We start from the raw sequence: 27901 nt of genomic DNA, 5'->3' as shown, positions 1-27901 counted from the left end.
GCGCCAGTCGACCACGTGATCGCGGGCCGAGTTGTCAGATGAGCACGTCGTGGTCCGACGCGATAACGTAGTTGATAAAAGTTACGATGCGCGTTCGTATAAATATGCGATAGCCTCGCCCAGCGACCATCTGGACAGCCATTCCTGTTCATCGATTCTGCTGGACGTCGGTGACCACGACAGGGTGGAGGCCGGAACGCACACCGTGCCGCAAGGCTGTACGCAACACAACGAACAACATGGCGGAATCTGGTAGCGCTAAGCCGTAAGTTCATCATATTCACATTGTTTTAGTCGTCATTGTCGTACTGTGTCTCGTTGTCCTTCGCGAGAGTGGACTTGCCTGCCAGTATTTCCACTCGGTCCAACCGAGACTGGTGTATTCTCGGCAAACTCGTTCTCTCACGTTGTGAATCATTTCGCGCGATCAATCACGCGAAAATTATCTCTCCGCGGTTGGTGTTCGCGTTACTGATACAATCGCGCGACGATTAATACGTGACGCCCTGCCTTTTTCACGTTCACGTTTCAGCGTGGAAAGTTGAGCTAGAACGGAAATTACATCGGTTTCTAATCGCGAGGGGGATTCGTATCGTCGAGAAGTTAGCCGGTGAGAATTCACGAACGAGTCACGGATGTGTGGTTCGTAACGTTCGTAACAATGTCACGACAAGCGTTCGACGCGAAACGTCGATACACACATACAATGTTGTGTTGGATTGCGAAATCGTCCGAACTCGCTCGCGGCATCATGAATCGTGTTTCCCCGTTCGTCGGCGAGTTGATCGAGCTCGCTTTCACTTCGCCGTATTTTGAGGTTATGCGTGGTAGGACGACCGTGGTACGCTCCGTTCGCGTTCGTGAGAATCGTGTTGACTGCCTTGGGCTGCCTGATAACAGCGCACTCGTACGGGATGTAATAATGGGCTGAGCCGACCGTAATAAAAGCCTCGCTTTTCTAACTCTAGCGTCGCATGTAGTAGGCCAAAATAATTGAAGGTTTCTTTACAAGGATGATTGATTCATCCTTGGTAGTAGTGGCAGTAGGAAGAGGAGGAGGAGATGAAGATGAAGATGGAGGTGGTGGTGGAGAAGGAGGAATAATAATTGTAATGAGTGAAATAAGGAACAGCCATCAGTTATGTTGACTTAATACATTTTCCACCTTCGACGGAAATGTGTAATTTGAAACGAGCATGGATTGTGCCATGTCGCTTCCGCGTCAACGTCACACCGGTTGATTATTTGGATAGCCCGGGGTTGAAAATCTTGGCAGCAAATGTTATCGAGATAATAATAATACCTTTTAAACAGGAAGCAATTAGGGTGAGAACGAAATGTAATGACCAAAGTTCTCACGTTCGAGTTTTACAGTTTAACGCGCGCAACGCGTAAATGCGCGTACATATAATACACTGCTCTTTTCCCATCAATAAGATTGTACATAAAACTCCGTTAAAATACATTACCATTTTAGCTAAACGTAGCGATATTGAAAATTTCCAACCAGGCGTATTATAGTTGAATATTCGTGCTTCATTGCTTGGTAATCGGCAACGATGCTCCAACAAAGCTGCTGACCTGTCATCACGTGCGTTAGTTTGACAGCTTTAATTTGTACAGCGCGGCGAAAAATGCAAGCGATGTCGTCAAGTTTTTTTGAATGTCTACTATACATATTTTTAATAAGAAGAAAAAAAAATAATATTTATGTACATAGACAATTTGCTGGAATTTGCTGGACGTCTGAAAACAGCCATGTAAAAATAGAGAATGCAACCAAGTTTCGCCTGATTTTGAGATCCTCGATAATGACAATTTTTTCCGCATATGATTAAAGTTTTCACGTCGAGTCGATTCCAAATATCTTTGTAATCTGTGTGACTGTTGTCAAAAAAATTATCCAAAAATATCCGAACCATGTTATATTGGTGGTGATTTCCGTGGTTCCGACTTGCTCTGTGCTGTCTGACAGTAATCAGTCTGTCAATCGTTAATCACTGGTTTAAGTTAAAATTTCACCGAGTTCAGATTTCATCGATAAGTTTTGTATCAGTGTTGTTTGACCGCAAACGATAAACATGTCATACGCGGTGTAATTAGCTGCTATTGCCAACTGATATTTATCTTTTTACGTGGCGCGCCATCTGTTGAAATTGGGACTCTTGGACTCTGGGAAGCTCGAGAAACTATTTTTCTCGAGAACGATAAGAGACTCAGATTAAAGAGTTAGACATTTAGTCGTACACAAAAAGAAGATTATCATTAGAAGATTATCATTATCAAGGAGCCCAAAACGAAAACGAATTCATCTTCGTTGGACGTTTGGCCGCGCGCTATCTAACGTAAAGTGAGTGAGAAAGGTCAAGAAATAAGTAACATCAGGATTTCGGTCAGAATTTTCGAAATACACACGTTTTTGTCTTAATATTTCTTAATCTTGTAAACATATCAACTTGTCGTTACCTACTTGACCTTCCCTACTTTACGTTAGATTTATTCTTACACGTACGACAAATTGTCCACAAATATTACTTCCTCTTATAAAAATATGTAGCAGATATTTGAAGCAACTCATCGACACCGTCTGCATTTTTTCGTGCCGCACAGGTGAAATGTGAAGCCGGTAAACTGACACGTATGGTGACAGATCGGCAGTTTTCGAGCACCGTTACCGATTCACGAAGCACGATCATTCAAGCGTGATGCTCCTGCTTGGAAATTTTCGATATCACTATGTTTAAAGAATGGGAGTTCTCTGCACACGCGACAGACTTGTTTATCACAGTTGAATGTTCTTAAGATCGACTCGTACAATCTACGATAAATTTGTAAACACTCGATGCGCACCACGTGACACGTTCTTCCTTAGCGCGACGGAATATCTTGTTTGTAATAACTTTGGAAAAATATTATCTACCAGTCGTTACGGTTCGTTAAGTATTGTCTCTCACTTGAGAAGCCTCAACATTTTCCTACTAACGGAACTAATTACTCTAACGTTCGGTATTATCTAAGGAACTGCCATTAACGCGCGTTGACACAATCATGATGGAATGCTCTGTACATGTTTATAATGAGTCGCATTTCTTGGCGGGCGTGATGTGTCTTCATTTTACGCCCTTACAAGAGGAACAAATTTCTTCGTCGAAGACACGATCGTTTAAGAAGGTTTCTAGGTTGCCCGACTTGTGTGTGTGCGGCAAATTAATGACGCGTTGTTTACGTTTGCGTTATGCGTAATTACATGTTTGCACGCTAAACACGTGGTCGCCTACATTGTGCGAAGAAGAAACTAGTTTCTCTTGTAAAATACTCATTGTTCATTGGTCAATCATCTGTTTGCGACGACGACGACGACGAATGTTCAGTCTCTTTGCAGCTTACTTGGTGGAGCAACGAATTTAAGCATTGCTCCATCCAATGTTTGTGCTCAAACAACAAAACATAAATAATGCACATATTTTCAGAGCTGATAGTCGTACTTTTGTCAAACTTTTGTCGTGAAATTTTTCGTTATCGTGCCGCTAGTCAAGAACGACGGAAAAATCATCAGTGGGAAATTTCGTAGTGGAAAGTCACACGTTTCGTCGTCGCAGTCTGATTACGTCTGATTACGTCTGATGACGTAATTGGAGTATAACGTAGGTAGGTGTAAGGTGCTATCGTTCGTTTAGCAGCTGCCGTGCGCGGCGACATCGTACGTACATCGCATTTCGGCAAACAAAACGGCGGGTCGCGTTATCGGTGCTGTTTGTAGGCTCCTAAATTTCGAGTCCCGACTCGCCTCCGTATTTTTCAATGTCAACGTGTTTTACGTGACGAGAACAGCAGCAGTCAGAGAGTCGGTGTCGTCTAGTGCGCCTGTCCTCTCTTCAATCGGTAAACAATGTAATCATTATTCGCCCGCTTACCTGCCCGCTTGCCTGCTCGCCTGCGGATATCGCATAAAGATAAAAGTGATATCAATGAATCGAAGTGCGACTTTATATATCGCGAAGCTGCTGCAAAATATAAAATTTTCCAAGACGATACAATCTTTCGCTCACGGGAGATTAGATAATTTGTATACCTTCCACTACGCGTAATCAAGAGGACGGGAACGTAACATTTTTCAGCGTAATGCAATAGTGCCTCGTGTTCCGGAAAATAGCAATACTCGTAAAATGTATACTCGCGCTAATTGCGGCTCGGCTGCGCAATTCTTTGGCGCGCGCCGCGCGCTTGCTTGCTTGCTTGCTTGCTTGCGAGTATCGACGTGCGCGACTACACCGCGTATATTTCACCTGCAAAATTCATGCCGACCGCGGTTACCCGATTTGGAATTTTGCGTGCATAATATGTCATTATCGAGCTGTATATACGGATGCGGATTTTATATCTAGCGTGTGCTATTCCGAGAGCTATTCGTGACTGACGCGAGAGGAGACGCATCGGTGTGGAAGGCGCGCGGCGCGCCTTCCTACCGCCTTGTACTTGATGTACAAACTCGAGGAAAGCCGGGCGGAAGTGTTTATGCGAAAAGTTAACACAAAATACGACGTTGCACCCGAGCCGTCGAGCGATGCTTTCACTTCTTCTCTCGCTACGGGGAGCGTTTCGCTTTGTTCGCGAACGCCAAACGCCAAACGGCTCTTGCCTCGTCGACATCCGACTTAATAATCGAATGTCTCTTTTCAACGCGGGAGTGAAAATCGAGTCGAGCGATTCACGCGAGCGAAAGTGTTTTTTTCTTTCTTCTACCAGTATCGCTCGTGCGACGTAATTACCCGACGAAAAAAAAACCGTCGTAAAACCGTCGTAAAATCGAAACATGGAGACCGTTATGGTGAGATAAGAAATGAGGATAAATATAAAGAAAAGGGTACACCTCACCGGTTTTTTTCATTTTGAAATATGTTATGATGAAATTCTGAGTGACTTTCTGATACAGCTATATCGGAGGTCGCTTATAGTTTCCGAGATATTCGATTTTAAAGTTTTGGAATTTTGATTATCCTGGAATTAAATTCCAGATATCATAAGCCGACGTTATTTACATTACAGTCTAAATCTCCCCCGCACTCCCTCCCCCAAAAAATCCTAACCTAACTTATCGCATCCTTATATATTGTTGGGCGATGTTGAAAAGATCTCCTTAAAAGCCACAACACCGAATTATATGCAAATATTATAATAAGTTAAGTTAGGTGCCAGGTGATAGATCTTAAGAGAACATTTTTTCAACAATGTCCAATAATATACAAAGATGCAATAAGTTAAGTTAGGTTAGGACTTGTTTGGGGAGAGGCGGAGAGCTCCTTTTCCGCTTATATGTATCCTGTTTTCTACATTTAAAGTGAATGAAAACTGCTTGTCTGCTTCAAATATATACAGTTCAACGTACAATTATAAAACTTTAAAGTCAAGTATCTCAGAAACTATAAGCGACTCCCGTATAATTGTATCGGGAAAAGTCACTCAGAATTTCATCCTTTGTAACATATTTCAAAGTGAAAAAAAATCGATACCCTCCTTTCCTATATATTTACCGCGAAGAAAATTGAGGGAGTCGAGAGCGAAGAGCGGCGAATGACTGAATCGCCGTATTTGTGTGTAGCTTAGAAACTTTGCTCGAATGCGCGGCAGTGCCGCCACGAGAAGGGTTAAGAAGCATAACGGGGGGTTACACTTGGCGCGTTACACGTGCGTGTGTCTCGTTAGCATGCTCTCGAAGTTTCCCGTGCGCCGTCACGCGTTTCGTCGCCGGGGAATATGGCAGAACAAGAATTGTGTCAGTCAAGAAGCGCGCGCGAGCCGTCCAATGACACGGCTTAAATATAAACGGAATACATACGCGCGCGAGGCCGCGCACGAGACGCTCCTCTCTTTCTCTCCCGCGAGAATAGACGTCGCGTTTCGAGTTCTATTTATGCCCACGCCGTGTAATTACTACTAGCCGCCGAATGTCGGAGCAAATCGTCGTACAACGACGCTGCCTTACTATTGTGCACGGACGACTTTTGCTCGTCTCTCACACTGACTGTGAGCTGTTATTTGCCAATCGGTCGTGAATCATTACGGCCGATTCTTCGTAAAGAAATTTGTCGACCGATGCTAACCGAAGTTATTCGAGAGAGCAGCGAGTTGAGTTACAAAGAGCGCGCGCGCGCGACAAGTAATTCCTCAGAGAGAAATGTGTCAACGATCGGTGTTTCAGACTGCGTTTGCCGAAGTCATATTATTTTCACACACGTCGTCCGATGGCTCTAAGTCTCTCTTGCGCGAACATGTTAATTAAAAATAGTACACTCGCCGGCCATCTTCTCTTGCGAGGCTTCTCACCCTCTCGCGCGTCGCGTCGCGTCGCGTCGCTATCCGGTCGAGTTGGATTCGCGACGAACCTACTCGAGAATGGTCCCGAGAAGCGCACGAAATTCGGAATGACTCAAGCGTACGTACAACATTGTTGCATGCTGATTCGTCCTCCTGCGTGCATGTCGCGTAGAAATCTTCGCAGATATTTCGCAGATTTCGCGCGTGTAACAACGCTCCATCGCTTTCGTGATGCAACGCGCTGCTTGCCTAGTCACCCACCTAAGTGTACGCGTGTTAGAGGTGCTGCAAAAGTGGAGGCATCGATGAGTAAGCGGGCGATGAGTAAGAGCGATAAATGCGACGGATCTACTTTCTTTTTAGAAAGTCTCTGCGATATTATCGGGAAGCGAAATAATTATTTGCGGGCAACGTATCGCGTAACGTAATGTTCGCCATTCGGCGTTTTCGTGTTGGCGGGTTGTTGCTTGTGACAGAGAATTTCGAAATAGTAAGTTTCGGCCCACGCTAGAAACGGAAAGAAAGACAAGCGAAGAAAAAAGATTCTCGCAATTATAAAGCTTCGCTTAAACCTCGGTTAAGCCTCCGGAGCATTTGTCGCTTGAACGAAAAAAAATTTCAATGGAGCGCGCGCTTTGAATGGAATATTAATTAGAAGTGTGTATTATATAGCCGTCCACACGCTGTGACATGTGATTTCAGATCCACCATGAAGTCTTACTTCTGGCGATCTAGAGATACACTAAAAGTGCCAATGTCACTTTTTCGCGATAATCGCGAGCGCCTCGTCTCGCGTCTCCGAGCGAACAGCGAGGTCTCCGCCGCGGGCACTTTCGTCGTCCTTCAGGGTGGCGAGGATGTTCCTTTCAACGACACGGACATAAACTGGCCCTTCAGACAGGTGCGTGCCTATTCATTGCTAATCCCTTTCCGATTCTGACCGGATCGGTGAGAGTGTGATTGAATCGCGAAAAATTTTATCGTAGTAGAGAAGTTAAAGGGTGGATTCTAGACCACTTTTCAAGATGGCGGTCATGACGGTTACGAGCTGACGTCATATGACGCCACGCCTACGTCATAAGGGAGGGGGCGTCATTATGAAAATTAAAATATTATTAATTCAACATTAAATATTTATACACAATAATTATACATTAAATATTAAGTTGAATATAAATCAAATAAGAACATTGATTGAAATCTAATTGGTTTATATAAATCAAACTAACTTATTAAAGTCAATTATATTTGCCGTCGTAGATGAAGTTTAAATAAAAGAATGAAAGAGGAGAGGGGGGGTAATTTTCTCCCACTAAGGTTCCATGAAATCTCGCGCTCTTCTCGAACGCTCCGTAATACTCTAAACTAAAAATATTATAATCGCCTTTACATTGAGCATTATCGTTTAATGTAACGTAAAAGTTGTTCGATTATTAAGTGGCGAAGTCGAATACATGGAAGATACTGTTCCTGGCTGCATAGCGGAGACGGTATCAGCTAAAAAGTAAGACTGATACGAGAAGAAAACATTCCGGGATGATGGTTGTCGTATCCTTTGTGCATGTCGAATGGAAGAATTGTCACAATGTACATTGAGTGATACAAAGTATATTTCTCAGAATATATCACATTTTATTTATTCAAGGCATCATACTTGAGGCGGCACATGCCAATAACTCGTCTTACTATTATTAGCCGCTATTTTTTAAAGTTCCCGTGTTAATTGTATCAAGACTTATGGCTTAGACTTCGCGTATCGCACACGTTATCGGATTTCACGCGGGACGCCATACGCAAATAAATATACACGTGTAAATTTTGAGTTGCACATCGACATGATATTGTTGATGAAACGCGATATACGCGGTGGTTTAAGTCAACCGGTCAAGTGCACCGGTACGCACGCGTTAATAATAAACAAGTAGCAGTCTTACTATTCATCGAAATCATCGTCGTACTTTGACGTTAACGTACTCGACGTGTTACGGTCGTACTGCTAGGCAGTGTGTCAACCGGATTTCGATAGGCCGACCGTGTATTAAACTTTGACGTGTTATTAATCACGCTAGATTCGCCCACAGGTTACATTCTCGAGGTCGACTTGAAATATCCGCGACATCTGTGTGACGCTCACGCACACTTATGTTGTTCGACGCGAGCCAAAAATCAACGGGCAAAAAACTACTCGCAACATTATACGATAAGAAAAAGTTGTATAAATACATCATCGCAGTCTGCAGCAGAGCGCGCCTCATTAGTATATTTATATCGCAAAGATACGTCGCGTATTTCAATTCGTTCAATCTCCGTGTGGCTCCGCGATTATGTTGAATTAAATGTTGCACGGTTTGAAGCTCATATGCGACAAACAATTTCGAGAAGAGACAATTTGGTCACACAATTGGAGCACGAGGTCCCATGAAATCTTTGAAGGAGGGGGCATAACTACCCCGTCGCTTCCTAACGTCTAATATTTATTTTTAATTCTCACGAACGCGAGAAAGACTGTTGAATTTATTTCGGCGAAGAGTATCGATGCTGCTCGAGTGCGATTGCGTATTTAATTTGCCGTGCTCGGAATGTTTATCGCCAAACTGTGTGTGTGTGTGTGTGTGTGTGTCGATTGGCACGGAACACCAGTTGGCGACTTAGTCATCGATAAGAACGACACGGTGACTGTCTGCATATGTAATCGTATGTATATGGGAGATTGAAAATAATAACACATATTTATGCGCCGAAACGACGCGCGTGTAAGCGACATTAACATCTAAATAATTAAAGACTTTCCGGAGAGAAAACATTCGTGCTCATTAATATGTGTTTGTTACGTGTTGTACGCGGCAAGAAAAATACCGATGAGATATTAAGAAGAAATTTACGCGATAAAAAAATTAGTGCGTTACGAGAGAGGCGTCGTTTCACACAGTCTCGTTGTCTCGCATTGTGCTAATTTGTGTTTACCGTTTATTGTAGCGCAAGTTTGTACAAGTCTCTCGCAGCTGGTATCTGGCAATTCGCTGGCGCGAGGATGTTGATGTCAAATATTATTATCTGTTGTGTCTTGTCACGTGATAGGCGTTGCAGGAATCTTACGAAATAAGTAGAAGTGGGATGCGCGCATGTCTCGTCGCTTCTTCTTTCTACGAGCGATTCTCTCGTGTCTCGCCTCGCGGTTAATTTTCAGTAGGCTCTCTTAATACGTAATTACCTACGCGAATAATACAAACCGAATTAAAGCGAGAACGATGAGAGATTTCTGTCGGAAGACGACGACGGTTGGGAGTTTCACGATGAACTCCCGCTCCGCGTGAACTCCGCTCTGCGCTCTGCTATAGCCGGGACTATTCTGGTAAATGGAGTTCCGCTACGTTTACATCGTCGCGAACGCGTTCTCGTCGAAGTACCAGAGAGTCGCCGAAAATCGACAACGACCAACGGACAGCGACGATCCAAAAATCGACACGGTCCTGGCGCGGATCACAACGTCGCGCGACGCTCTGGCAGATTGCCTTTAAAACTCGCTTTACTAGAAGCCGAGGTACCGTTCGGGCGACTCTCTCTCTCTCTCTCTTTCTTTCTCTCTCTCTCTCTCTCTCTCTCTCTAGAAAAACTCATGACCGTTCATTCGCTCGTTCGTCCATCCGTGTGTTTCAGGCCACTCACACGCGTTCTTTGTTCAATGCTTAACCGCAATTGGCTTCCAATTTACCAACGTTTCACTGTAACTGTATTTGTGTTGTCTACGTTCCGAAACAAATTAAATCACCGGCTAGTCGCGGCTATATGAATTTTTACGTTTCAATTTTCATTTCCACGGAGATCATTTATGCGATACACCAATTCAAAAGCAATTGGCTCTCTCACTCGCGACGTCGCGAAATTTCGTGCTGCCTTTTCTCACACCGCGCGTAAGGTGAAACCTTACAATGCACTGCTCGTTCAAAGTATTAAAGTCTCTGTGCTTTTCATTTACTCGCTCCGCCTTAGAATTCACGGGTCTTAGAATTATCGTGCTACATAACGGAGGTACATTGTTCGGCTAAGAGTGTGTTTTTACTCTTTGTGTCTTTACCGTGGATTGATAATAATACGCGAGACCTTATTCAGCGTATTCGGGCGCAAAACACGGGCGTACGAATCGCGCGACCTGGATTATTTTTCGCCGACGAAGGTGGATTTGTAGGAACAATGTAAAACACGATGAGAGAAGCTCGGATCGAATCGGGTGGTGATACCTTCTCTCCGTCGGTGAGTATAGGAGGCGAGAACACATTATCTCGAGATGTTCCAGACCGGCTCGAATTTGTGCTACGCTTGCGTCATTGTTGATCTTCTCGAGCGACGTCGGCGTCGGCGAGTTTCGGAGTCGCGCTTGGAATACGCGCGGAAAAATTTGCTCTTTGTCTAATCAACGATGACTCGAACGGAAACTTTATTTGCATTTGAATATTTTGCGAGACGTATCTCAACACTCTCTCTCTCTCTCTCTCTCTCTCTCTCTCGACCGAGAGAGAAGTGAAAGAAAAAAAAAACGCGCGTGTCTCTCTCGAGCAACGACGTTTCGCGACGGTGTCGCGAGGGGAAGGCTCGACTACGAGATTCGCCGCCGCCGCGTCACACGGCCCGCGGTTGGAGGGATATCTGGTGCTTCTAGGACACCCTACATGCATGCAATCAAAGTGTTCCAGTTTCTAATTTGGCGAATAGCGGGCATCGCGTTTCTTTGTGCGCGCGCTCGCTCGCTCGCTCTCTCTCTCTCTCTCTCTCTCTCTCTCTCTCTCTCTCTCTCTCTCTCTCTCTCTCTCTCTCTCTCTCTCGCTCTCGCTCTCTCTCTCTCTCTCGCTTGCACGACAGTTAAAGCGACGTATTCGTGCTGAATTCGATATCGTGGCCGCTATTGTTGCGCGATGTTGCGATCAATACGCGACCCTTACGCCGCCGGATCCTTCCTTAATGCAGCTGTGCCTTAATCCACCGTTGTCGCGCATGTACTCGCGATACTATCTGGTCCGACCGGTATTCCGCGCCATTCTCAGCGAGAGAGAACCGGTCATAATAACAAATAATCTCTAGCTTAACAATATACCGCGGAAGGATTTCGTTTGAGCAGTCGTGCTTATTAAGGGGCACTCTCGGACTCCGCTGCTGCAACACGTGGGGACAATGTGTGGGGACAAGACGCGGAGAAATCTGAGAAATAAACGGGCTTTGCGAAAAAATATGCCCGTTAACGCCCGTTAACATTGACGCCAGCCGTTCCGTAACGCACAACTTGTGTGTGAAGCGATAGAGACACGAACATTCTTCTGCCAGCACGCACATGCATACAGAATACTTGGCCGCGCGTATACGCGCGTCATCGTACGGATGTGTGTCTGTTGTGTGTGTGTGTGTGTGTGTGTCTGTTGTGTGTTGTGTGTTGTGTGTACATATATTATATACAGTTCCTTTAAGATAATACCTGCTGGCTGTGCCGAGAGCGCGTTGACCTGATGGCCGATCGTTCTCAAGACGTTCTCTCTCTCTCTCTCTCTCTCTGTCTCTCCCTGCTTCTTGTGTCTCCCTCCCTGTCTCTCCCCTTCTCTCTTTGTCCGCCATCTCTTTCCCAGCATCGAGCGGAAACGCGAGCCTGAGAGCAGCTTGAAGACGAAGAGAGTGAGAAGAGCCCAAGTTCTTGAACCCAAACACACGAACGCGCAATGCGTTGCGACTCACATCGGCTCGGCTCATTTCTCATCGCTTCATCCTTGGAATGTCGAGCTGCCGAATTTTTCGAAACTCATTACGACAGCAACGACGATTCGCGATCACTCGACCAATGTTGCCGAAGACGCGCGGTATCGCAGCATTGTCGCAGCAGAGCGTTCTGCTTCGCGTTTGCACGACTGCACCTGCCATACTTTTGTTCTTCTCGTCCCTCCTTCTCCGACGCGCGATCGCGTACCCTTCTTTTTTCTCTCTCAAATACTTGTTAGGAATGAGTCGCGAAGATCGGGGCGAGATTGATCCACCGACCAGGAAATAACACAGCAATTAAAACAACGAAGATGGCGAAATGTTTGTCGGAAGACAACTTCTCCGAGATAATGTTCGTCGTGGCCATTAAATCATCGCTTTCCCTTTAGTTTTTGCCATCTAGTCTGCTTTTTGCCACGAGTCTGCAAATTTCGCAGTCGGACAGCCCATAAAGATCGTGGAATTTATCGATACAAAACATCGGACGGGTTTCTTCGGGCTCGCGAGATTCCTTCGCGACTTCTCTCTCTCTCTTTCTCTCTCTCTCTCTCTCTCTTTCTCTCTCTTTCTCTCTCTTTCTCTCTCTCGACGACGACGACGACGACGACGACGACTCGTCCCGGTAAAAACGCGACGCTAAACAGTACAGTAGACAACCGGGAACGGTGTTTCCGCTTCGCTCATCTCCGTGAGGAAGCGTCGAGGCGGATACACTTGGCGTAATTCTGTTTCCTGTACAAGCTTTTTCGAAGCCGAGGTGGACTCGAGGTCCGGCCGTATGATCGCCGCGGCGAATCCGCCGCAGTATTTTTGTCGCGCTTGAAAGATACCGATAAAGAGACATACAGAGAGAGAAAGAGAGGGGGGGAGAGAGAGAGAGAGAGAGAGAGAGAGAGAGAGAGAGAGGAAAAAAGAAAACCGGCCAGGGGGAGGAGTGTGGAGTCATCGCGATTAACCGTGCGAAAACCGAGAGCAGCAGTAGTCCCTCCGTCCCTTCGAAGTCGGCGAATCCGTGCCTCTGGTCGCCTCGGAAAACAAGACAGGCGGCCGAGCAGCTCGCACGGTCGCGAAACGTCTCGTCGTCTGGTCTGTCGAATCGTCGGGAAAAATCCGCAACGGGGAACAACCTGGAGCCTGGCTGGCATCTTGGCTCTCGATGACGTGGCGCGGCTGAAACACGGCCGGAATACGATCGAAGAGCGCCGCGCGCCGGCGAGAGATCGTCGCGCAGCGCGATGAGGCAGCATCGATTTCTCACGTAATATCGCGTGATGACCTATTTGTTTGGGGGAGGGGGGCGGGAGGTAGCCGAAGGATAAATATCGCGATGTTCGATGCTCTCGCGGAGGGAATTCTGTCCGTAAGAACGGGAATTGCGATAAGTACTTGCGCGCGGAATCGCGTGCGGAGCGAAATACCGCGTCGCGCGGCGGACTCTTCCACGCGATATCGCGAACGCGCTGTGTTGTTTTGATTTCCATGCTGCAAACAGAGGAAAAGAACGCGGCCGCGTCTCTTTATTTATATTCTCCGCGTTAACGACGTGCGCGCTTATTCGCGTCTTTGCGTCTCTCGCAGCGCGCAAGTGCTGCCGCGCGCGCGACGGTTGACCGGTGCATCGCGCATCGGGGCGATTCCTGAGGCCTGAATGCCGCCTGAGGGAGGAAAAAATCACGCCGGTCGAGTCCGGTGCTCGCGTTTGTTGCACGTCTGTGCGCATTTTCTCCGGGTCCGCCACGGCAGTGTTATTCAACATTGCTCGTCGCCGCGACTTGCGCGGCTCGCGCGGTTCCTATTTCATTTGATGATTTGTTCTCTTTATCAGGAGTCGTTCTTCCAATGGTGCTTCGGAGCGGAGGAGCCAGGATGTTACGGCGCTCTCGACCTGGCCGCCGGCACCTCGATCCTCTTTGTACCGAGGTTACCGGCCGAATATGCGGTTTGGCAGGGCAAGCTGTATACTCTGGACGACTTCAAGAAGCGATACGCCGTGGACGAGGCTCGCTACACCGACGAGATAGCGCGCGTGCTGAAGGAAAAGCGAGCGCACCTTTTGCTCACATTGGTAAGTCGCGCCGCTTGGGAACAGATGGACGCTCGTTGGCTCTCTGTGGCTCGCTGCTTTCCTGCTTGCCTGCGCCTTCTCTTGGGCCAGGGAAAAGTGCTCAACTTGGGGATTGCCTGGATCCCCAAGAACAATGCTCCGCGTCGCGACGACCGTGTGTGATGACTGTCTCTGTCTGTCCGGACTGGCGGACGGACGGAGTTTGGAGTTTTCTCCTCTAGGAAAACATCGCGCTTATAGCTTCAAACGTGGGACCGCCGCAACCACTCCGAATCCGGAGTGACGGCTTTTTTGTTCCCCAGTTAGATATACAGCAGCAGCAGAGCTAGGAGGCACGAGGGGGGGGGGTCTCGTATTTTGTCGTCAAGTCACTCGCAGGAAGAGATCGCAGTCGGTACGAATTTTAGCGAGTCACCAGACAGACACAGAGGCACAGACGCTGGAAGTCGCTTCGCCAGAAGCATTCCCAGGTTGAGCACCTTATATTCTACACGTGCGTGTACGTGCGAATATGTGTGCGTGTCTCGCAATAAGCGATCCGCCACGGCATGCCTCGTGACGTTTACCTTCGCCTCCTTCGCGACTGTCTGCCTCTACAATGTGTTGAGAAAGTTGCGTCGGTCGGCTGCTCGCTCGCCGCTCGTGCTAAGGCTGCTCCAGACGTGGTGCTCTCCACCGCCGGCCTCCGAACATTCGAACAGGCGCAATGCAAATGCGCGCGCGCGCGCGTGCACGATGATAAATTTCGTTGCATTGTCGTCTCCAATTAGAGCGACCCTTGAGCGCCTCATTTACGCGATGCGCGACGTCGGCCACGGCTCGGCGAATATTTGCGGTGAGGCGAAGGCGTCGCGTCTGGTGTCGCCTTTACTCACTTCGGATCCACTTACCAATCCTGTTCTGTTGGCGGCGCGCTAAATGAATATTGCAAAAATCCCCCGTGGATAACGTCCCACGTGGACAAACACACTTGACGCTCGCGCTCCTTTAGATTCCGCCTTGTTGCTACGCGGATTAGAATTACGCTTGATCCAGCGGAATCTCGGAATACGTTTCCCGGCTTGGCGCCGCCCGGCGACGTCGTCCGTTTACCAAACAGCCTGTAAATATAACATATAAACGCGTTTGTTCACTCGCTTGTGCTTTACCGCGCTTTTTTTTTTTACCAGCGTGATGACAAATCTGGCGGAGGGATACACTTCTCGCGAAGAAACGTAAGAAGAATTAGAAAGTCAAGAGACGGGGGCACAATTCATCTTGCTTTTGCCTTCAGCTCTCTTCACGTTTGCGCTGTCTGTCCGTGTGTGTGTGTGTGTGTGTGTGCGCGCGCGTGTACCTTCTGTCTCTCGCTTCTAATTTAAGCCGATCTGTCTCCGGTTTAATTAAAATTTTCCGTCGCGCCGGGAGCGCGGTGTGTATGTGTATAAATAGCAGCAGCAACGGTGTAGCTGAAAGGGCCGGAGCTTACACGAAAAAAGTAGGCGTTTAAGTAAATCGCATGCAGGTGTCTTTATCTCGAGCCCGACGAGCGTGATAAGCGATAAAGCATGAGAATACGGAATATCTGCCGCATCTGCGATCTCCCGCGCGGCTGCCGCAGCAGCGACGACTGATTCGCGGCGATTTACATAACTCCTCGCTCGTACTCTCCTCCGGTGCTCTGACACGGATCTCGCTCGTTTATAGCTCGCGCTCAGCGTTGAAAAATAGCCGATGAATTTTTCAGCCGGTCGTTATCTAACCGGCGGCAATTTGTTTCCACTCGCGGTGCATCAATGACAGCGTAACTAGGTGACCGCGGTGTTACGCGAGAGACCCGAACTATACGGGCGCACGCTACGTGCGTGGAATATTTATCTGATAGCGGCGACGCCGTAAATAGACTTTGCGTCAAGCTGAAAAGATACGGCCGGCTTCGTATCGCGAGCGCGCGAGTCGCGATACGGGAGGTACTTGATTTTCGGTACCTGGAACAGAAATGCGCTCGAGAATGCGCCGCTGATAACGTCCTTCACTCTCTGCTCGTTCGTTGGATCTTCTTAATGCGAAGCGATCGAGGACGTCGTCGAGCGATTGCGTAAATCGTGAGAGCCACGATAGGATTTTTCCATTGTTCGGGAAAATCCGTCGTCGTGCGCTGCGCCGCACCGCTCCGGTGAAAGGTGTCGTTCCTCCCGACGATTTTCGTTCCGCTCCAACATTGAAATCCGCCGGAGAACGCTCGGCCCAATTGTCCTTGACACCGATAACTCCGATAGGGCTCTCCTAGCCGTGCGATCAAGCCGAGGTGAATCGCGGCCGATTCCAAGATCGGCAATCTCTCGACGCCGTTTTTACGGCGACGATCGGAGGTAAGCGCGAGAACGTCGCACTTCCCCCCCCCCTCCCCTCCGCTCCCCCCTTGCGTCATCTTTTGCCTTGAACTTGTCGAAATTGAGAAAATTACCTCGACGAATTTTCGTCGAGGAGATATCATCGCGCGTTATATTACGAAATCACCGCAGATCATGGAATCGACAAATATGAGGCGAGAGAGAGAGAGAGAGAGAGAGAGAGAGAGTTCGGAGCTTTTTTTTGCGGCGTATTGACATTTTCTCGGATTGCACGCGCGTCCGCGCGCGCGGAAATCTCCGCAGCAATGATGCGGAAGCGACTCATAAAATATTCATTCGAATTCTTTTACATATTTTTCGGTTGACTCGGAAGAAGCAGATTTTCAAGGGGCCGGCCGTTGTCGTGTACAGTTTTACAGCTGACACACATATCCATTTTTTACGACGTTTGCGCTCGCGCGCGATCTTTGTGTGTCGTAAAGATATTCGGCGAATTCGCGGAACTAATTTTGCTAATGCAGCGCGGTCTCGCGCGGCGGGAACACGCAATTTAGAACAATTTGGAGTGCAATTTAGAACAATTGAAAGCGTTTCGATTCTCCCGCAGTCCCTGCAAACCAGGCTACATTCTGACGTTCGCGTGGCTCACGTGAAAACCAGGAAACTCGGCGAAGCGTCAGCAACGGAGATGTTTTTTCTGGAAGTCGATTATTCATCAGCTTGTAGCTCGTCGTGCTGCATGTCAGCGTGTCGCGTGTCGCGTACGTTACCGTATTTCTCGTTCGATCGCAGGCAGGTAATCGACAGACGAACTCTCTCTCTCTCTCTCCCTCTCCCTCTGCCTCTCCCTCTCTCGATGCTCGATGCTCGAGTCCAGCAAAATCGAATCGATGGAAAACGCGAGCTTGTGAATGTGTTACCGATGCGCTGGCGATGTTATGAGAAATCGCCTCGAGTCGCTCCTCGAGTCGCTCCTCGAGAAGCGATTTGCCGATCTTACGTGCGTTCTATACGTTGCGAAGTATACACGAGACGAAACCATCTCGTAACTCTACGCGACGCGGTAATGCGGTCCAAGCCGATGTTCCTAGATCGCGAATTTCGCCCTGAGATAATAATTTGTAGAAAACGAGGAAAGAAAACGACTAAGAGACATCGCGCGCGATCAACATTCGCGTCACGTTGCGCGGACTCGTCCGGCTTCGCGCGATGAGAAGGAGATATTGAAGATCGCGAGGTACTTGGTCTCGCGAATGCACAAATGCATTCGCCTCGAGATCAAGCGAAAAGACGAAGTCGAGCGAGGGCGAGTATCGGTATTTCTACTAGTTCGCTAGTGGCTCGAGACCCGTTTCGAGAGCCGCTGCGGGGCCGGTTCGTATGGTAGCACACAAAGACGCCGCGCGGTAGACTCCGGCCTTGAATCATCTCTCCGTATTTTCAGTGTCGTTCGATGAATCGAATCGGCCGGGAAAATCAATATTTAATAGCTTCGCGGAAAGTGTTATCTTGCCAGAACTGTGCGTGTGTGGTGGAGGCGACTGACATGAATAAGACATAGATCGATGCCCGGCGGCTTCGTTGCAGTCGCGTCCGCGTTGCTATATCTTGTCCTGCTTTGAAATGCGCAACGATCAAGCGCTCAGCGCGCAAAAGATGACGGGATCGACGTTGCAGGGTCGTTTTGCTTCTTCACGCGAGTTTCACCGTCACGCGAGCGCACGGACGGCGATTTTAAGACTTCGTGTTATTTTTTCTTACGACCGTTCGCGTCATCGCGTCGTTTAAGTTTATGACCGTATAAAAATAGTTATGGCGGCTCGTGGGATTCTGTGTATATTTTTTTCCATCTCGTGCTTTATTTTCGCCGCATGAAGGCGTTTTATCGTGTAGAAACTTGTCAAACTGATTTTCCCAACGTGAACTTTGCCCGAGCATGGATGGCAAAGTCACGAAATTAATCGTGCTCGAGAGGGGCACGAGAAGAGAAGAGGCGTGTTGATCAACTTGGTCAAGTGTAAACTTTACGCAACCGAGATTCCACGTAATCGAGATCTTTTTCCCGTTTCCCGAGCACGACACTTAACCTTTGATCCGGTTTACTTATTTTTTTTTTTTTTTTTTTTTTTCTAAAGATTACACAGTAGAGAACGATTATATGATGGTGTAGTGCAAGATCTGTAAAAGATCGAGAGCGCGCGACTCTAATGGCAATTTAAAATGTTTACATGACATTCGCGCGTCTCTGATTTTATTCGCGGGATCAAAACGACAGAGGAGAACCAATTACTCTTATTTAATCTCGACGATATTAAATATCCATTACCGTCTATACGAAATTACTTCGGTGAAATAATTATGCGCCGCGGAATATTGTTCGCAAACAATGCTCTCGAAAGCGCTCGATAATGCAATATTCATGTGCAACAAAGACGACTTAATGGCCGATAAACAGCAGTGGAAACATGCAATGATTCATGTCGCTGGGAAAACATTACTAAACCCACGCTGGGTATTGCACGACGCGTGTACACATTGTCGTGCGGAGAGATAAACCAGAAATCCCCCCCCGACGCATTGCAACGACGAAGTTGACAAAAGCAAAGGAACGAAATTCCCGTTGTTCAGCCGCTGAACCGCTGAACCGTAAATGTGAAGACGGATTTCGAAGGCGGAAGCGCGGACGATATCGGACGATATCGATAGAATAATCGATAATTCCCTGATACGAAAAGCCGACTACACACAGTGTATTATTACGTTGGAGGAAGTCGTCGCGTTAGAGAAAGCAAGCGTCGGCACTTTTCATACGCAATGCGCGTATACGACGAGTGGATGGCGCGGCTGTGTGTGTGCGTGGATGTGTGTGTTCGCGAATTTCGCGTCTCGCAACTACACGGCACACTGCTGCCGTAGCAGCGCGCGCGAGCGTAGCGATAGTCGTCGTACGGTCGATATCAGTGGTTATATACTGATGACGATGGGTCGACGTCGCGTATCTGCATGGCAAATGAAACAAGTTTGGGAACTATAGGGTGGTCACTCGCGCGACGTCGTGTTACGTCATGATCCCGGCCAGGCGCAAGATTAATGCCGGGGTTCAAGCTTGGCAGAAATAGGCACGGGTGTAATCGACGACGAGTCACAATGCAGCCTTTCATGCTTAGCACGCTGTATCGCCTGGCAGACTTACGCACGCACGCACGCACGCACGCGCAACTTCAGAGTGTTTTGCACGAAGATACGGTTACACGTGTCGCAAGATGAGAGAGAGAGAGAGAGAGAGAGAGAGAGAGAGAGAGAGAGAGAGAGAGAGAGAGAGAGAGAGAGAGAGATATGTACGAGTTATGTTTACATAATATTGACAGATACGCTCGGATGTGACCTTTATAAAATAACTTATGTAATAACGAAATAGGAACGTATTAATATTAATGTCGCCTGTTTATCCGCTGTTTTTTTTTTTTTTTTTTCTCTCGAGAAGTAGCATAATTAAGCTAGTTTTTAAAGGAAGTTATAAATGCACGTCCACGTGTTTTTCTCCTTTCTTCCTTTATTCCCCTTTTCCTCTTGTTTATCATACGATTGCGAATCGTCGCGATATCGAGATTTGCAATCGCGCCTGTTTCTTGCTAATGACGTGTTTGGCCTGTCCACTTGGGTAAAAAACGGTTCCGCCGGTAATATCAGCATTATACCGGCTCCAACGCTGTCACAGTGCAGTGACAAGTACTTGTCTCTCTTAGAACAGCTAACGTAATAACGCCGTCCGCCGACTCTAATTACGATCACACTGTATACACATATTTTTGCTGCCGCGTATTTTTATCGACACGTGTGCGTGTTGCGCGCGACCTTTTGCAATATCCGATGCAACAAATGCCGACGTTGGCTCCTTCACGGCCGTGCTGCTGCTTGCTTGTCACTTGCTTCGAGCCGATCGAATATTTTTATCCGTTAGTCAGCGAAAAATGATTAATGTTTTCTCTAATGTCACAGACGTGCAACAGCGCCGCTCTAACCGGTGTCACTATGACGCCCATGTTTTTCTTTCTTTTTTTTTTTTTCCATGGTGCAGGTATCGTATGGAAATCAACTTTGCTGTTTAATCAGCAGCCATCTCTCTCTCTCTCTCTCTCTCTCTCTCTCTCTCTCTCTCTCTCTCTCTCTCGACGGGCGATCGACTTTTACCGGTATGCTTTTTTCTTTTCTTTTTTTTGAGCAACGGACAATCGTAAGATAAACGTCACATTCTCACGTTTATCTTTTCCTGAAATATCATTTTCCTGAAATATACATTTGCGTGTACCGGCTAGATATCCCGAGTGTTGCCGCGCTGACTTTCAGGTATCTAAAGTATACACATACTCGGGAACGCAAACATTACTCACGATCGACTCATACCGATAACGTTGTTACAAGTGCCAACCGATTTTATTTATACATTATTATTCATCGGCCAAAACATAACGTCATTGAGCGTGTATTCCACGAGCGAGACGGTAGAAATCGATGGCACAGAAACGTTCGTTCCGTTTCCGTTGCCGGATGCAGAGTGCTTTCTCTATTCCGGCTCGGAGATCGGTAGTATTACGTAAGGTCACTTTTACTTTGACCCGCGATATCACGTGTATACGTACGCTTTATTGCGCGCTCAACGCAACAACGACGCCGATTTCTGACGACCAATTTGTGTTTTACCATTTCTCTTTGCAGAGCGGCAGAAACAGCGACAGCGGACTGTTGGCGCGCGAAGCGGTTTTCGACGGCATCGCCGAGTAAGTATGACGAAGTGAATCATATCAATAAGAGAATACAGCGTGACTGGCAGAGAGCTAATTTCCAACTTTTTATCGTAGATTCAAGGTGAACAATAGCATCTTGTATCCGGAAATATGCGAATGGTGAGTATAATATATAACGGATATTATTATTTTTTTCTTTTTCAATTGTTTGTAGCTACGTAAAATAAGATTACAAGGTAGTCCAGAAAGTTTCGCCTCTGAAGAGAGAGAGAGAAGAATGATAATAAAGCTCGTTGCGATTACGGGTGTGAGTATCGCGCATAATATTCAATTAAAATACCGTACACGCGGGGCGAGCGTGCACGCTCGATTAATTAAACATAACGTACAATGAACGTATCAAATTATAATTATTAATATGACGCAATGTAATTTCCGTAATTGATTAATCTCATTAATGTAACACGCGTGGAATGCGAAATGCGTCACGCTGTATTCCAGTTCGAGTTCGCTACGCTCAGTTTTTGTTATTCATCGCGTGTCAATTGCCCGGAGGAATCAGTGTCGCCATCGGCTGGTCGGCTCATGCAAGCGGCACACGTCACCGCATCGGTATACTTCTGACAACTTTCTAGCGGCTTTAAATACCAATTACACGTCCGTGTCATTACATTTACCCGTGCCTTTTACATTTACATTTGTCTCGGCTTCGGGATTAATAACAGTAGAGATTTCGTCTCTCGCGTCCGGCGCGTCGCGATTACGACTGACTTTCGATTAACGTTTCGTAATACTCTCGTGATACGTGAGCGCGTGACTATTGTCTTTGACATTTCTTTCTCAAGGAAATCACTGAATGTCGTCTGCAACGTGTAATACCATGCGGAAAGGTAAAAGGAAAGAGATCCCCGCTGCTATCATCGTGTTCCATCTCGTGTATTCTCCCGACTGTTATTGTAGATGATAATCTCGAGTCGTGCATACCGGGGAAAGTTTCTCACGGGAACATTTATGCAACTACGTAGTAGTCTGGCATCAAAATTTCAAAAGAGACGCTTCGAGTCGGGCACGCACGATCCAAACGCAGGAGCACAGTTGCTCCAGACGACAATTTTTGTGCAAGAGGGCACACACATACGAGAAGTTCCCGCGATAGTCAGAAGGGTCACCGACGTCGCAGCTCTCTTTGGCCATACAAGCAAGAAACCCGTCGATTCGTCAGTGCCGAGTGCTAATAAAGATTTCCATGCATTTCAAAGGGACAGGAGTCAGGCAGGAACTCGTAAGAAAAATGTCCCTTCTGTCCACGACGCGTCGATAGCGAGGAATGATCCGTCGAGGCAAAGCATCAGCATAGAGACCGACGAGGGCACGGCGATACTCTTCTACTCCGACGTGGGACCTCTGGAAAATACAGACGCGGAATGGCGGCTTCTACGTGCGAATAAAGAAGCTTACTATTTGTCAAAGCCGAAAATAACTGACGAGATCAATTGTCGCATAGCGTTGGAAGGTTTAAAAAAGATCATAGCGTTGGAAAGCGGTTGGCACGCGTATCGGAAAATTTTGTCGAGCGAGCGATCGTTCGCGGAAGCCGTCAACAGAGACAACATAATGCGGCAACTCGTGAGTCTGATCGTCAAGAGTAAAGACAACGAGGTGATATTGCAGTGTCTCAAGGCGCTGAGGAGAGATCGATTTAGCCCTACGAGGAACGTTTACAAGGACTGGATATGCGACGAGGCTGCGATCAGAGCTACGGATGGGAATCTCACGGTGTCGCAACTCATCAGGCTAGTGAGAATCCTGGCTTCTTACAAGAAGGACCCCAAGTGCAGAAACTACATCGACGTGCTGTGGATGGGTTTGGCGTGTCGGCAGCGGGATATCAAGCCGGATCTGTTGGTACCGTTATTCAAGTCGCTCAAGCACTTCCGGCAGAGCAAGGATATGGTAGAAATGATTCTGGAGAGGAAACTTTCGGAGCAGTGGTTGAGGCTGAACGGCTCCCAGATGGCTGATATATTGAATTGCTTTTACGGCAAGGAGCCGCCGAGGTGTCTATCGAGCGCCAGTAAGTGGGCGAGCGTGAGCATGACCAGTTCGACGGAGAGGAATCTCGGCGATTTCATTCGTAGTTTACACACGAAGAACTACATCGACGAGAACGTGGAGCAGGCACTGGAGAGATACGTAACGGTTCGAGGCAGTGAGACGAGGGATGCCAACTTGGTGGCTTCCATCATGGACTACTGCAAAGGTTTAAAGGTCAGAAATCCACGTATTCTCGCCGAATGCGGCAGATACTTTGTGAGAAACGGGATGAACATTTCGCCATCTTTATTATCCTCTATACTCACGCCGTTTGGTTCGTTGAACATTGAGCCACCGGACTCGACGGTATTCTGGAAGACGTTCGACAAAGTGTTGTCCGTGAGATTCGCAGACTTGAAGCTGAGCGACACGTTGGATATTCTTCTCTCTTGCACGTACCTCGAAAGATATCCCATTAATTTCTTAGATAAGGTTTTCGGCTCGTATCTCCTGGATAGACTACAGACCCACAGAGACGCGCTCGTCGTTAACCGCCTGAAGATGAAATTGATATTGTTCGATACAACCATGTCGTTGGAATGTAAAGATTACCAGGGCAGTCCGATTAACATCGACAGAAGCACAAAGTTGTTGAGCGTGGACATGAGAATCAGAGGCATCGTTAATCAAATATACAAGCCGTTGGGGCGCTTAGTAGGCGGAGAGCGCAAGTTGAGCAGGGCGGTCGTTCTGAGCAAATTGCCCCTCATAAATTTCTACGTTTCGGACCTCTTGATCCATCCGCTGGTCGAATCGACGCCGGTTTTCAATCTGAACCTGCACAAAGAGAGAAACATCAATACCGCGATTCTGATACATTTGCCCGAGTATTACTGCTGGAACAGTCAGCGACACCTGATAGGGCCGCAGGTGATGAGGAAGAGGCAGATGAGGAAACTGGGTTTTCGAGTCGCCTGTTTAGATTATACGAGACTGACACAACTCGCGAATCAAGACGATAAATTGATGTCTTACTTGTCGCAAAGCCTGGACTCCGTCGAGGACGCCCTATAAGCTGTTAAGAACATTCAGAAATTTACGAGAGAGAGAGAGAGAGAGAGAGAGAGAGAGAGAGAGAGAGAGAGAGAGAGAGATGAAACGTGATTAAACAAGGTGTAATCCCTTCCCCAAGCCCTCCAAGATCATTACGAACGATGAAAGTACGAAAATAGCGAGATGTAACATATCGAGCGAGAAGCAAATAAATCATCTTTTGATACGAACGAGTCTGTTTTTGTACAATAGTATGATGTTCGTCGTTTTTTTTTTTTTTTTTTTTTTTTTCATGAGTATTTCCTTTTGGCTTGGTTTACAGTCGAGTGATAAAGTCGCCCGGAGAGATCGAGGTACTGCGGTACGTGTGCAAGATCAGCTCGGATGCGCACAAAGTTGTAATGCGCACCGTGCGTCCTGGAATGGTGGAATACCAAGCGGAAGCAGCGTTCTGCCACCATGTATACTCCACGGGAGGATGCAGACACGTGTCTTACACATGCATCTGCGGATCCGGGCACAATTCGTCCATATTGCATTACGGTCACGCCGGCGCTCCAAACAGCAAAGTTATGCAAGATGGAGATATGTGGTAAGGTCCCTCCTCCCCCCTCCCCCCTCCCCCCCGCGTAAGAAATCATTTTTTATTCAACAAGTTGTAAGTCTGTCTCCGCGGGACAGACGTGTCTTGCTCTTTCACAATTGAGGAGCAGCACGCGCGTGTCGCACAATTGTCGCATAATTTTGTTGTTGTTGTACGTATAGCTTGTTCGACCTAGGCGGCAACTACTGCGGATACGCAGCTGATATCACGTGCAGTTTTCCAATCAACGGCAAGTTCACCGAGGACCAGAAACTGATCTATAACGCGGTGCTGAAGGCGCGCGACGCTGTGATCGCGGCCGCGAAGCCGGGAGTCGCCTGGACGGACATGCATCTGCTGGCGAATCGAGTTATGTTGACGTCGCTGAAGGCGGGCGGTTTGCTGGTGGGCGACGTCGAGGACATGATAAAAGCGGGCCTGAATGAGATCTTCCAGCCGCACGGGCTGGGCCATCTGTTGGGATTGGATGTCCACGACGTCGGTGGTTATCTGTCGTGTCATCCTGAACGCTCGAAGGAACCGGGACTGAGGAAGCTGAGGACCGCCCGCACTTTGCTCGCTGGGATGGTTCTCACGGTAGAGCCGGGCTGTTATTTCGTCGACTGCGTAAGTGCAGGGATAATTAACGAGGTAATTTTGGATGCGACGAGCTTGTAACAACACGCGAAGTTGCATTCGCATTGCAGTTACTCGATGCGGCTCTGGCCAATCCCGATCAGGCCAAGTTCCTCGTGGCGGAGCAGCTGAAAAGATTCCGCGGTTTTGGCGGCGTCAGAATCGAGGATGACGTTCTCATAACGGAGACGGGAGTGGAAAACCTGACATTCGTGCCGCGCACGTAAGCAGCGTTGTTTCTTGCACGTGTTATTTGCCGCGATTACCGCACAAAATATTGATCAAGTCGAGTGACTTTCATTCGTGCGTTCATGTGTGTTTCAGGGTCGAAGAGATAGAGAAGGAGATGCGGCGTTAATAATTGGCGGATATTCGCGTAAAGCCCGTATCCAGACTACGGAGATTGAGATTGAGTATTGGATTGAAATTTAACCAATCAGCGCTAAGTTTACTATATTTGGGATTATTTTCTTTCTTCCAATTGATGGCAAATTTCAATCCAATCTCAATTCCAATCCATAGTCTTCATGGGATCCAATATGCTTCATGGGACAGTGAGAGAGAAAGAGAGAAAGTTACCGCCTATGCCTGATATGTATCGAATATTTACACAACTCGATTGTGATATTAGAAAAGAAAAGAAAGATATATATATATATATTTGTACAATTTCTCGCATGTGACGACATATATTTTTCTACCGTTGACTACCATTATTGTACATAATTTTAATTGTACATAATAAAACAAAGGCTGAGACGGCGCGTCTGTGATGGCACGTCGCATCACCACCGTTGCGGCGTTGCGATACGTTGGATCGACATTGTGTTTGTCCAGTAACATTTTGTGTAAACTCAACTGTAAAAGTTCCCCATGCTGATCGTTCAGCGGGGCCGCGTTAGATTTAATAAGGTCGCCGGCGAAAGTTGCACGCTCCTCAATGACGCCCATCGCGACGAAGCAGTCTCGCTGGCTCCGTCAGTGCGAGCCTCGGGATTGAGAGCAATTTGAAGTTCAGGCACGTCAACGTCAGGATCAAACGGATCAGGAACGAATGGGTACTGTTATCGCGAGAAGCCGAGAGGCCTTCGTGCTTCGTACCGGACCGTGCTTTCGTCGGCCGGGTGACGAAGTTAACGCGCGTCGACTATAGGCTCGCGTGCGATATCGCGCATCCACTCGGACGAAACCTAAACGAACTTTTAAGCGAGCGCGGCTATTATCGTGCGTGAGCTTGCCGGCGCTTTACAGTTGCGTGACCGACGTGTGCGCGCGCGGTGGTGCATACCGCGATGGCGTTAGGGTATGCGTCTCTTGAATTCCGCAGGAATTGTATAACGTCGAGGGATTGACGTCAGCGATTGGACATTGGCGCGCCAAGATTACTGCACAGTCTTGAAATGAAGTCTCGCGTGCGCGAACTGTATACGATTTGCCGCGAGGCGAAAACAAATCTACTACTCGAATCGTAAAGGAAGCTCGCGTTCGCACGAAGAGCGTGTTACCGAGGGACGTAATGGCGAGGGATACTCGATGAAAAAAGCTGAGATAGAAAGCAGAAGAGAGAAAGCGGGATTCCGCTCGCAAGAGGAAGAAGAGCTCGCGACGTGCTGTTTTCGCGGCTGCGAGTGTAAAAATAAGAGATTGCCGAGAGGTGGACGCCGTGCCCGCGCGTTCTCATAGAACCGAAAGTGTATCCATCGGCTGGCTGGCTTGCTTGCTTGCTTGCTTGCTTGCTTGCTTGCTTGCTTCTCGACGCGCAAGAAAGTTAGATTTCCTCGACTTACCGCGAGCACGCGCCAAGTGTCATGCGGAGTCATGAGGCTCCGTGGAGAATGCAGAACGGATCGATGATCCGCTCTTGATCTTGGGAGCGCTTCGTACGAGTCGCCGACTCGCACGAGGTCACCTTTCTCGCGCAGAAATTGTCGCCGGCGACGTCGAGATCGAGCTGCTGGCCGTCGGGTTCTTTCTCTCGCTGGGTTTATAAATACACACGTGTCGCGGAATATAGAACGCGGGAGCTGCGTTTGATGCAACAATGACACGCCGCAGGCAGCTGCGCACCCGCCGGAGGCAGAAAAAAGGAGACTGTGCACATAAGGTCGTTATTGCCATCAAGAAGTCGCAGTGTCAACAGCGCGAGTCGCGGCGCGATCCAAGCGGAAGCGCGCAGACGCGCTCGTCGGTGCGCGAATGTTGAATTCAATCGAAGTATTTTTCCGCTTCGATTGACTTTACTCGCCGAGGTGACGGCGTTCGTGAGACGGCGACGACACGCGACGTCTCTCGCACGAGTTCGTGCAATCTTAAAGATCTCTCGAAGAAATTGCGAGGAAAGTCGGCATTCTACACGACACTTATCGACGAGAACTTTTGTACGTGGGAAAATTCCAAA

At 47.8% G+C, this 27901-nt stretch overlaps 1 protein-coding gene across 2 annotated transcripts; it reads left to right on the top strand.

The window, feature by feature from the left end:
• Positions 1-26324, top strand: Dip-C (dipeptidase C). 2 transcript variants are annotated; one of them, XM_025297502.1, is made up of 9 exons: positions 1-265; positions 7018-7216; positions 13880-14119; positions 21169-21230; positions 21312-21356; positions 24607-24876; positions 25050-25494; positions 25575-25726; positions 25828-26324. In XM_025297502.1, exons 1-9 carry the CDS (start codon positions 240-242, stop codon positions 25859-25861), a joined length of 1473 nt encoding a protein of 490 aa, XP_025153287.1. In that variant the 5' UTR covers positions 1-239; the 3' UTR covers positions 25862-26324. The 2 variants fall into 2 exon arrangements, with proteins under 2 accessions (XP_025153287.1, XP_011136219.2); XM_011137917.3 differs by lacking the exon at positions 1-265 and adding an exon at positions 6221-6433.
• Positions 26325-27901: the final 1577 nt, after the last annotated feature.

Source organism: Harpegnathos saltator, unplaced genomic scaffold, assembly GCF_003227715.2.
Source record: "Harpegnathos saltator strain DR-91 unplaced genomic scaffold, Hsal_v8.6 scaffold18, whole genome shotgun sequence".
In the NCBI taxonomy this organism is placed as follows: Eukaryota; Metazoa; Arthropoda; class Insecta; order Hymenoptera; family Formicidae; genus Harpegnathos; species Harpegnathos saltator.
Note: the sequence above shows the minus strand (reverse complement) of the source record. Positions and strands in the feature narration are given on the sequence as shown.